The sequence below is a fragment of the Physella acuta genome, unplaced genomic scaffold (assembly GCF_028476545.2).
Source record: "Physella acuta isolate Inbredline_101_S28 unplaced genomic scaffold, ASM2847654v3 ptg001454l, whole genome shotgun sequence".
Classification (NCBI taxonomy): Eukaryota; Metazoa; Mollusca; class Gastropoda; family Physidae; genus Physella; species Physella acuta.
The window spans coordinates 77991-90739 of record NW_026732969.1 but is presented as its reverse complement, the minus strand read 5'-3'; the positions used below and the strand labels follow the sequence as shown (position 1 = coordinate 90739).

Below are 12749 nucleotides of genomic sequence, written 5' to 3'. Positions count from 1 at the left end.
ACCAAATAAGGGTTTTTAAAACCCTCAGCACCACCGCCCCCATGTTATATATTACCCCCCCCCCCATCTATTAAATACAATTTATTTTTACAATTTACTAACAAAAATAAAAGTGTTATGGAATATATATATGTATATATATATATATATATATATATATATATATATATATATATATATATATATATATATATATATATATATATATATATATATGTATATATATGTATATATATATATGTATATATATATATATATATATATATATATATATATATATATATATATATATATATATATATATATATATATATATATATATATATATATATATATATATATATATATATATATATATAATATGTGGTGGGACATGGCAAATCCTGCCTGTAAAACCGCTAGCAGCAAAACAAATACGTAGAGGTTTTAGTAATTATAGATAGCAATCAAAGACAGCATATTGTTCAGGAGAGCTGGCATCAGTACATCTTTGCCAGCTTTTACGTGTGTAGTTAACACATCCATCAAACACCAAAATCGGTGTGTGTCGTGTGTAGTGTGCTGTGTGTAGGCCCTAGTCTACACACCCATCAAATCACCATCACACATTGCTGTGTGCAGTGTGTTGTCATTAGTCTACGCCCCCTCAACCCCTCCCCCAATCACACATAGGCGTATGTTGTCTACACCAACCCCATCAAACTCGCATCAATCCGCGTCTGACGACAGACACTAATTAAAATCTGGCTTAATGGCTTCCCTTACACCGACGCTGTACACATTACAATGATTTAATTGTTTAATTGCTATGCCGCGAGGCAGTTTCACATTCAGATGGGAATTTCTACACTCACATACATAGGTATACATACATACATACATAGGCTCACTGACGTGATTATTTATAAACGCAAACGATTGCACATACTCTTATATAAGAATATACAAATATATATACACACACACACACACACACATATATATATATATATATATATATATATATATATATATATATATATATATATATATATATATATATATATATAATATATGTGTGTGTGTATGTATGTATGTGTGTATTTATGTAAATTTATTGACACACTACTCGGCAATTAAAAACGAACACGCTAATAGCGACATATCAAATACATTACTGTTAACCCTCTAATGGCACTATATCAAACACATTATCGTATATTTCGGCATAGAGCCAAGGCAGCTTTTACAGACGTATTATGAGATTCGCTATTGTTGCAACGTGTATCAATAAAAGAATAATGGGGGAAAAACTGGGGTGGCAATAATCATATTGATAAGGTGGGTAATCATAACGGTAAACGGAAAAAAAGTCACAGGAAAAAAAACACAGAAAAAAAGTCACAGTTTTTGCTAGGAAAAAAAGTCACAGAAAAAAAGTCACAGTGGAAAAACTTTATCGGAAAAAAAGTCACAGAAATAAAGTCACAGAAAAAAAATCACAAAAATCTTTTTAGAAATATTTTTATTAATTTGTTAAGAATTGTAAAATTTTGTATGTTTATTGTTGTGGGTTGTATTTTTTTATAGCATAAATTATTTATAGACGCTAAAAGCATTATGATTTATAACAATTGTAAATAAAATTACTCTAAGATGATTAACACAACAATCTCAACATGTGTTATGTATTTAGTTAAATACGCGGTTGAAAAGTTAATTATAAAAGAAATTTAGGCACATTTTGGCGTAGGCTATTCTCTGGTCGGCCTCTCCTCAGTAGGCATTGTCCGAACATATTTTGTGTTGTTGACGTTATGCGTCATCGACAGCCTTTGAACCTTGTCGGCTTTCTGTTTTGATCCTAAGTTTTGTTATGTAATGAGCGTGATAAATGTGGGCAGTAAAGGTGGTTGAACTAATCATAACTATTGTTGCCATGAGTTGAGGGCAGCAAGTCAGATGAACTTACCATTTCACGGTAATTTAATATTGGTATTTAAAAAAAAAAAAACAAGATGAAAAACGTGGACTTTGGAGCATTCTATTAAATGCTACTAATCTTAAGTTTAAAATAATTACAATCTACATACTTCATAATAAATATTTTTAGATGAATTATAAAAATTTCTATGCGTATAAAGCCTAGACACATTACATCACATTTCATTATTCCTAAGTTAATTTGCACTCTCTAAATATTTAATACATAAAAGTATTAACAAATATCATGCAAATATATATTTGTGACTTTTTTTCCTGTGACTTTTTTTCCTGTGACTTTTTTTCCTGTGACTTTTTTTCTGTGTTTTTTTTTCCTGTGTTTTTTTTTCCTGTGACTTTTTTTCCTACAATCATCATAACTCTGGTTGGATGTGATTGGTTGATTTTTACACGATCAGTGAAATCATTGTTTCAGTGGTCTGACTTTCGTGGTCCCGAAATAATCGAGTCAGCTCATTTTTGTCTGCGTGGGTTAGAGATTATCTTGATGGAACTACTCGTCAGATGGTGATTTCGTTGATTTTTTTCGTCAGATAATATCGTTCTGGATTCATTAATTCTACGTATATTTTTTTAAAGAAATAAACGAAAAATATCCGGCTTCAGTTTGTTAACAAAAAATTACTTCAAGGGACGCAACCAAGAAATTGAAGTAGGACAACCGACCTACCTAACTACATAATAGACCCGAGTAGAGAGAGAGAGTTAGATGTAGATCTAGGCGATGTTAAGATGTAGATCTAGGCCAAGTGCTAAAAACATATCGAGTTCACGAAATGGGCGGATTACTAGTTCCCACCCTTTTGTGAGGATTGGGGGGGGGGGGGGGTGGAAATGGGGGTAATTGAGGTGTGATGCTTTGAAATATTCTCTTTGTTATTTTTTCAGCCAAATCAAATATGTTCATTATTGTGTGGGTGACTATAAATTTGCGATAAAAATATAAAAGGACAGAAACTGTTTGTGTAAAAGTACACACTACTATTTTTATTAAAAGAAAGTAAACTAAAAAGGTTCACTTACTCTAAAATTAAGCGATTTTCTAACCATAACCAAAATTCCAAATGCATTGCTTTATATTTATTCTATGAATCTTTGTGAAAATATAGGCGTGGATTAAAATAGGATTATCTGACTAGCTGTTGCAAGCGCCAACTGTTAGGGCCTAAAACGTGTCAATTAATGTAAATGTAGACTATGTTTATACGTGTGTGTAGTTTTCTTTATCCGCGCGCTCACGAGTCCAAAGTGTGTTAGGGAAAGATTTCAACCCAGTTTAAACTTAACACGGGGACCCAGCACGCCGCATCCAACTCGAGCATGAACGAGTCGTCTGTTAAAATATAAACAAAACAAGTCTGTGTGGCCATGTAGATATGACGTCGTTTTTTTTTTTTTAGAGATAAAACTACACGTCGTTTACAAGGCACGCCTCACAGATAGGCCTAACTACGAACACACCGAGATTCAAGCGACCTTGTAATCCTAACGCCGACTAAGTCGGGCGAAGTTTGGTCGTGTCACCGCACGATGTGAAAGGGCCATCAAATGAAGAGTTCCCGTTCACCTTAAAACAAGTAGTGTGTTGTGTCGGGAAGGTATTCGACTACTGTAGTTAGCCTTCTAAAGTGGTCCGCACCGCACCTAAAGCCTGGACCGGACTTCGGATTTCTAGATGACCTATTTAAAAGTGTGTACGGATATTTTTCTGTCTACGTCTAAATTTCACCCGATTGTTTCATAGACGCCACGGACAACATAGGGCATGACAAAGGCAGAGTCTTACGATGTCAACAAGGTAGATTTTTTAGTGTGTTATGTGTGTGGTTTCGTGTGTGTAGTGAGACGTGATTGTGACCCGTGTACCGTGTTGTTGACCCCGTCATGGTCTCATTGATGCTGGCGTTAGTCGTGTTGATAAAAATACATAACACGACGCGTACTGATGAACTGCTGGCGATAGGCCTATCTTACCATTCTGATTGTAGATCTAATTTATTAAACCTAATATTTTAAGTTTTAGCTACTAGAATTAGATCTAAATCTAGTAACCAGTATCAGCAAAAAGGCGTCGAATCCAATAAATAGACATTAGAATGTACTAGATCTAGAATGTAGAGTCTAGATCTTAAATCGTGAGGGTTAAGACAACGCCATAATGGTCAGTCGGTCAGCGCATGGTGGGCCTCGTGTTGACCATAACATTAGATAACTAGGCCTATAGAATCTATATATCTAGACTTGAGTCTGTATAGTTAGTTATGTTGTAATGTTTTGCTTTTGAAGATTGATTAAAATTGATTTTTTTCAAGGCTAATTTGTTAGACACGAAGGCCTACTATTGATTACTTTAATCAACCGTAACTTCTTGTATACAGTATTAACTATGTATAGGGGCCTACAGGCTGTTAATTTAGTTTCTTTTAATAATAATTATATGCCTTTCCTCTACACCATATAGAATCTAGATCTAGCAATGTATTTAATTAATAATAATTAGGCCTATATAGGGGCCTATTGCTTAATATTTATTAAGCAGGCTGGGTATTTTAAATTATAGTTAAATTTTGTATAGCCCAATTATTAAATCATAATTCGATTTAGGGATATAGGTCATGTGAATAGCAAAATTAAGTTTGTAGTCATATGACTAGGTGTGAATTAGTTTAAAGAATAGCTTAATTGATGGTTAAATTAGGATAAAAAAAATTCATCCCGGTATCCTATAACCCATTGGTCCCCTATATTACAAATCCCCCACACCTAGTTTTAAACCAGTTGATGTCGGCTGTGTGATTTATCCCACTCGGCATAACCTCGTCATGATCTCACCGTAGACCTACTCGTGTGTAAATACAACCGGGGGTGGCACCCCCACACCACGCAACCAATCCAACCTGTTATGTATGGGGATCCAATGACGTCACGTGATCGCACCGTTCGATCGTACGTTCTAATCAAATACCCCGGCATTATCAGAAAGAGAAGAAAAAATCAATCCGCGATATCTTTTGTTCGTGGAACTAAAAAAATATAACCGTAAGGAGTGCACTCAATACAACTAAGGACTGTACCTAGGTGTCAAAGAAGAAATTGTTATGTTTTTGTTTATTCGTGTAAAATAAAGTTTTGGGTTGTTAATTATTGTATATCTGGGCCTGTTGTTGTTTTTTTTTTTATGTACGACAATGCGAACTTTGGGAAAACAAATAAACAATGTCACGTGACCCTCGATATCTGAGCTCGCTTACCGATGAGAATGAGGCTCAATTGTGGTATCGATTACTGGCGATAAAACTCGATTATTTACAGCGTTGCTCCCGGTAAAGTAAATACCGTGGCACACAGCGACAACAATGTCCATTTGCTGCGAGTTAGGCCGCGTCGTTTTGTGGGCCTGGATCGAGAGCACGCCAACATACACTCAACCTACAGGCCCTGCAGCATGAATTTACACCAACATACAATCACCTATATGGCATGAATACACACCAACATACACTCAACCTATATGGCATGAATACATCCCACCATATACTCGCCTATACGGCATGAACACTCGCATAAACAATGTAATATCTTTTAAAATTTAAACCGATAAAAACTTTCCCCTCCTGTTATATGTTAAGATCTATAATTGCGTATGTATGTAGGTAAATGCCTGAAATTTAAAACTGTTGACTAAAAATTTTATAATTTAGTGATACGTTCGGAAAAATGAATCTTTCCCATCGTCACGTTTTTTTAAAATCCGTGAAAGTAAAACGAATATGGTTATGTTTAGGATCATGTTAATTGTGTGGATAAGAAGAGTTATTCGGGATATCAAATGACATCAGCCTCGTTTCTGTCTCATGTTTTTAATGTCGATGTTATCTGTAATCTAAACTTTAAAACGTTGTGGTACAAAAATAACTGTCAGAAATGAACTTATAGTATTGTACATCTTTAGTGTCATACAGATTAATCTTTTGTAGATCTAAAAGGCTACTTATTGTCTTTATTGACTTATTTGCATTGCCGCGTAAACTAATAAGTACTTATATTCGTTAATATTTGCCTATGTTATAGATGTTTATAGCAGTTAAAATCTTTGTCATTTATGTTAGTCTTGCATATTAGTTAATGCATATATATAGCAGTTAATTGTGTATTATTTAATATACTTTTGTCATATAGACTATCAGTATGTGATAGTTAATATTTGTATGTTATAGTTAGTCTTCGATAGTAGGTTCAGCTTGTTCTATTTTATCCTCTGTAATAGTTAGGATCAGCTTGTATTCAATTTTCTATAGTAGTGAGGGTCAACTTGTCGTACTTAAGTTTATGTAATAGTATGGGTCAGCTTGTCGTATGGTCAAATTAATGATTTCTTTGTCGATTGTTTGCTGGACAAATCACTGACGCAACAGGCAACGATCGATTAGCTTGTGTTGACCTTAGTTTCTATAATTAGACCTTTTGAGTCGTAGGTTTATGCATAATTGAAGACGGTACCTTTTGGACGCGCTAGACGGTGCAAGACAGCGCGGTCCGCGTTCAAAATTTCTCGGTCCGTTTTTTATTTCTTCAAGTCTATTCTATGTGGTGGTGGTTTAATTTTTTTTTAAAGGTAGGCGTATTGTTTGTGTGAGGCTTTTGTGGAGGTAGTGAAGTCTTTTGTTTAGGAAGTTGGTAGACAGGTATGGTGAAGGTGTATTGTGTTGTGGATTATGTGCAGGTGTCTGCGTCATGTAAGAATGTGTTAAGCTGGTGTCACGTGATCTTCAACATGGTAGCCTCGCCGTGGTGGTAGCCTCAATGTGGTAGCCTATGACATTGTCTGGTAGCCTATGAGATTGTCTGGTAGCCTATGAGATTGTATGGTAGCCTATGAGATTGTCTGGTAGCCTATGAGATTGTCTGGTAGCATGATCTGCTCAAACTTTCATCAGCGTTTGTTTGTTTTTAATGGCATTCGCCGTTTATGGGTGTCTAAATGCCTTTGCGGATATCTGCGAAACAAGCCTCCCACCCAACCGTCAAATAAATAGGCTGGACGTTTGGCAAAGACCGGACTTTGTTTCAGACATACTCTCCGGGGGGGGGGGGGGGATTTAAACTTCCAAGGAGCAGGGTGGACACTAGTTTAAAAAATTCTATAGAAATTATTTTTTTTTCTATTTTGTCGGGGTGGGGGTGCCTGAAAGAAACACCAAAATGGACAAGCGCGTTAACGGAACCCGAACAGCCAAAAAAAAATCCAGAACACCAGCGACGACTGACTCGCTAAATTTCTTTGAACTATTTTTTAAAAATATTTTTATTGTCCCAGAATTTTACTCAAACTTGCATCAGCTCATTGTGTTTTTTGTTAAAAAATTTTCTATAATGAATTTCACATTGTATCGTGTCCTCTCTGTCATAGCCCTAAGCCTCCCGAGTATACATGTTTAAAGACATTTCCGCCTTTCACTGTTACGTAGTTTTGAAATATACGACATGACCTTTGTTTCAAATGTCTGCGGGTTAATGCCGTAAAACAAGGACCAGGCATGCTACAAACGTTATGTAATGGCGTCTAGCGGACTGGTCACAGTGTTCAGACAGTGGCTGTCGTCGTTTAAATAGCTCCAGCGTTTGGATCAATAGAAGATTTATGAACAATTAAACCGGGGTGGCATCTTTATTGTGGTTAGACTAGCGCAAGCAACAGGAAAATGTTTGACAGTATGGGGGGGGGGGGGGGGTGTTTGCTAGAGTTGTAGAGGGCCATGGCTAATGCTGTATATTGGCCATGGCTAATTCTGTATATTGGCCATGGTGAATGTTGTAGAGGGCCATGACTAATGCTGTATATTGGCCATGGCTAATTCTGTATATTGGCCATGGTGAATGTTGTAGAGGGCCATGACTAATGCTGTATATTGGCCATGGCTAATGCTGTATATTGCCTTTGGTGTATGTTGTAGAGGGCCATGGCTAATGCTGTATATTGGCCATGGCTAATGCTGTATATTGGCCATGGCTAATGCTGTATATTGGCCATGGCTAATGCTGTATATTGGCCATGGCGAATGCTGTATAGGGCCATGGCGAATGCTGTATATTGGCCATGGCTAATGCTGTATATTGGCCATGGCTAATGCTGTATATTGGCCATGGCTAATGCTGTAAATTGGCCATGGCGAATGCTGTATAGGGCCATGGCGAATGCTGTACATTGGCCATGGCTAATGCTGTATATTGGCCATGGCTAATGCTGTATATTGGCTATGGCGAATGCTGTATATTGGCTATGGCGAATGCTGTATATACTATTGGCCATGGCTAATGCTGTATATTGGCCATGGCTAATGCTGTATATTGGCCATGGCGAATGCTGTATATTGGCCATGGCTAATGCTGTATATTGGCCATGGTGAATGCTGTATATTGGCCATGGCGAATGCTGTATATTGGCCATGGCTAATGCTGTATATTGGCCATGGAGAATGTTGTAGAGGACCATGATAGCGAATCCTGCAAAAGTTCAACGCTAGAAGTTCAGTATTAGAGAAGTACAAGTTCAACACTAAAAAGTTCAACACTAACGTTGTAGAGGGCCACTTGTTCAGCCGTAGAGGGGTCCAACACTACATCTGTTGGCCACTTACCATAACGATGACACATCATATCCCTGAGTATTTCTATTTATACAAAAATGTGAACCCCTTGTCAGGATACAACAAAGCCAAATATACCCAATTTAATTAGATATTGTGTCCAAGCATATTCTTTTCCTCGTGAAAGTAGAAGCCCCTTTGTATAATAATAGTGTGTGAGACAAGCGGGTTGGAATGAATGGAGGGGGACGGGGGCTGTCAGAGGCCATTGTTGTATTGTGAGGACGTCTCTCTGACCTTAACTGCCACACCGTTGACCCTAACTCGTGCGGTTTCTGCCAGGCCGGGTCACGCCGTTCGTGTCTTATTAAATTAACGTGTAACTTGCACAATCGCTGCTGAAACTTGGTGGGTGTTAGCCAACTTTTTGATGGGATCTTGCAGTTTCTAGCAGTCTTTAATCTTCTGTCTGTTCGAGCAGTTACAATCGTATGTCAGTTTCTAGCAGTCTTTAATCTTTTGTCTGTTCGAGCAGTTACAATCGTATGTCAGTTTCTAGCAGTCTTTAATCTTTTGTTAGTTTCTAGCAGTCTTTAATCTTTTGTTAGTTTCTAGCAGTCTTTAATCTTCTGTCAGTTTCTAGCAGTCTACAATCTTCTGTCAGTTTTAGCAGTCTACAATCTTCTGTCAGTTTTAGCAGTCTACAATCGTATGTCAGTTTCTAGCAGTTTACAATCTTCTGTCTGTTTCTAGCAGTCTATAATCTTATGTCAGTTTTAGCAGTCTACAATCGTATGTCAGTTTCTAGCAGTCTATAACCTTGTCGGTTCAAACTTTTTTTGTAATACAGCGTTGTTGTATGTATATACATTCTTGTTATATTTCTACACTTGTGTTATTATAACCTCTAATATTTTAAAATCCAAAATGTGTATTTCATATTCCTTCATATATTGTTTTCATTTTGTCTTTCGTATGTGCTCCGTGTATACAAGTCGCTAGTTTACATTATAGAAGCTATATGTCAGCCACACTTCCATGCGTGGCGGCGGTCACTTCATGTAGCCGCTCCTATAGATTTGTTCATTAGATTTATTGCCTTCTCTATTTTTATGCTGTATACAAAGAGTACTCTAAAAGTGTGGCGACTAAAACTAATCACTCGAGTTTCTTTCAGAAATTTTTCTCGGGTTGGGGGGGGGGGGTGTGCAATTTATATTTCTAGTGGGGGGGGGGTGTAATCGTTAAATATGTTTATATTTTTTTTATTTTTTTTATTTCATCAGGGTGGTAGGGTGGTAGGGTGGTAGGGTGGTAGGGTGGCAGTTCGACGTGCTCCATGAGGGCAGTGCCACCCCACCCCCACCCCTCCGGAAAGATGGCTCATTGTTCACATTAGCAAAGCCCCTGATCGTGCTTATCCCTTTTGCTAAAGTAGAGAATCAACAATCGTCACTACTCGCTATTTTTTTTTTGCATTGTTATCACATTGCTGCAGTGGTATAAATAGGTGAAGGAGGGGGGGGGTGTAACATGTGACACATAACCGATCACCTGTATCACCTCACGTCTCACGTACCCAGGCGGCCTTGCGTCACAAATCGTGGCGTATCGAACCGTGACCGTGCAGGTAAAAAAAAATATGACGTGGCAGTCTGTATGTGCGCACGCCCACCTCCGCGAGCGCAGTAATTGCTCAGTCTCCCCCACTCCCACATCCCCACCCCCAGTCCCCCATCCCCACCCTCACCACCCGTCCCTCCGCCATTCGATGCGGATGTTGCTCAACCCGGTTCTGTTCGAGGTGAGCTCGAATCTATACTTGTCACGCGATACTCCCTCGTCACCCGGCTCGGCACACGTTCTTCTGGGGTCGCCATACTCGTTGATTCAGGGCCGAACATTCAATGAAGCCAGTTTATATGAGGTATGGTACAGCTAACCCAAATCGTGTACATAAATAATAGGTCATGAATAAATAGTACATCAAGTGGTGACTATTTTTTAATTTTATCCCTGGCTGGAGCTAACGAAAATATCACAGCCACTTGCTTGGAGTGATGGGACATCGCTTTAAGTCTCTGGCCCCAGCCCCAAAAAACCGCTGCTAGCAATCATTATTTCATAATTACTTCTTCCGGTGTGGCCCCGCGAGTAATCGATTACATTCTAAAAATATGCCGTCTTGGTCAGACAGTGGTATCGCTCTATCGATTACCTGCGCCACGAGCTTACCCTAATCTCAACATGTCCGATTACATTTTGCCAGTTAATTAAAATTTATTTTCGAGTTCCGTGGCTGTCAACTTAAGGTTTGGCTGCCGGTGTAGGAAAAATCTGGCGAGCTTTACGCAAATTTATGTGACGTTGTCGACCGGTGCAATGGGTGGAATACGGATTAGGTCATTTCCTGGTTTCATGAGGGCGAAATGTGTGTGGGGGGGGGGGGGGGGGGGTGGGTGATTGTGTTGTGGATTATGTGCAGGTGCCTGCGTCATGTAAGAATGTGTTAAGTCTTAGAATTTTATAAATCTGTTATCTTAAATTAAAATAAAACGCCTTTTTAAAAACTAAATTGACCATACAACATAATAACACTGTGCAAAAAGACCTAAGTTTATCATTAGCTCTTGAAGTGAAGCTGCCAGGATTTGTACATCCCAGAATGCCCTCAATGTGATGACTTCCATACAATCATTATCTCTTTTAGAAATGTAATTATCTAATCCTTATCGTTGTTGAGAAGACCCAGACACCCGTCTTAAGACAAGAGCACGTGACCGCAGACACGAAAACAGAAACCCCCGCCTTCAGACAACTGCACGTCTTCTCTTTAGCAGGATCTAGATCTACCTTTATTTATACTGATAACTTTCTATACCCTTCGTCATCTTTCTCTCTAGCAAGATCCTCCTTTATTTATACTGATAACTTTCTACAGCCCCCTTCATCTTTCTCTCTGTCAGGTCCTACCACAGACTGATAATTTTGTATATCCCCACACTATTTCTCTCTACCAGGGCCTTCCTTAGACTGATAACTTTGTATAGTCCCTTCATCTCTCTCTCTCTCTCTCTCTACCGGGCCCGTCCTTAGACTGATAACTTTCTATATCGCCACCCCTTTCTCTCTACCCATTCTGCAGCCCCTCTCTGTCTCTGCCGTGTCTTTCATTAGAATGATAATTCTGCATCATATCCCATCCTTTCTGTTCATCATGGCCTGATAACTTTCTAACCCCCACCTCCCACTCGTGGGTGTGAGTGTACAATCCGCATGTACACATGTACGCATGCTGGGACAGAACCATAAATATACCTGGGTTTTACGATATACAAACATCTGTCGGGGGTGGGTGGGTGGGTGGGTCAACCTCACGTTTACCTGTATAGGTGTACGTGTGAGTGTTTGGCTTATTTATCTTTATTTTTAGCACAATCCTGCCATTCGTTGCTCTAACAACGCCCCTCCTTTCCTGCATTTAATTTTTCTTTCCCAGAATCCCAACTCCTGTGTATATGCCCCACCCCTAACATATTTTTGTATCGTATTTCCCCACCTCCCCGCAAATTATTTTCACAGACTGCCCCATCCCCCAGACTCCCCCCCCCCCCCCTGCCTTGACGTCACAACTGTTGTGCTAACAATGTTGGTCTACCATAGTTGATCAATAAATAAACGATTTAGCCCCGGGTAGGGAGTGTGTTTTCTGGGTATCTGGGATGTGTATCTTGTCTTGTTTCTCCTTCTAGACTGTTCGTCAGCCGGCCAGCACCAGACGGCATGTCACTTTTTGACCATCAGCCGGCAATTATTTCATTCCTGTGATCTTATCAAACGTGACACTTTTTCAAAAATTGTTTGATGTTAATTGTTTCGCCATTTTCGCTCACAAGTGCTGTTTTTTTTAAATGAGAATTGTGATACAGTGTTCTGTTTTATCATTGATGGAGTAGGGACACTGACGCCATGAGTATAGATAGGGTAACCCTCATTCGCGAGGGGTCTAAAGAGGTACGTTTTCCTTTTGTTTGTTTGTTGTGGTGTTTTGAGCACTAGTACATAACAAACGAGGTAATAATGTAGCAGTGTTCGTTCAACTTTTACTATAGTTTTATAGAGAGAAAAAAAAACACAAAGCATTTTAAAATACGAATTTAGATGTTTTGTATAGATAAC

General features: G+C 38.6%; 1 protein-coding gene across 6 annotated transcripts in view; it reads left to right on the top strand.

Moving 5' to 3' along the window:
- Nucleotides 1-12749, top strand: part of LOC131928012 (tetraspanin-18) — a 94686-nt gene that overhangs the window by 55573 nt on the left and 26364 nt on the right. The window contains exon 1 of one of the 6 annotated variants that reach the window (XM_059283902.1): nt 3513-3781. The exons of 4 other annotated variants lie outside the window; for them this stretch is intronic. In XM_059283902.1, coding sequence (XP_059139885.1) covers nt 3749-3781 — 33 coding nt within the window. In that variant the 5' untranslated portion in view covers nt 3513-3748. Of the gene's footprint in view, nt 1-3512; nt 3782-12421; nt 12585-12749 lie in introns of those variants that run through there. One more of the 6 variants, XM_059283900.1, reaches the window with a different exon arrangement.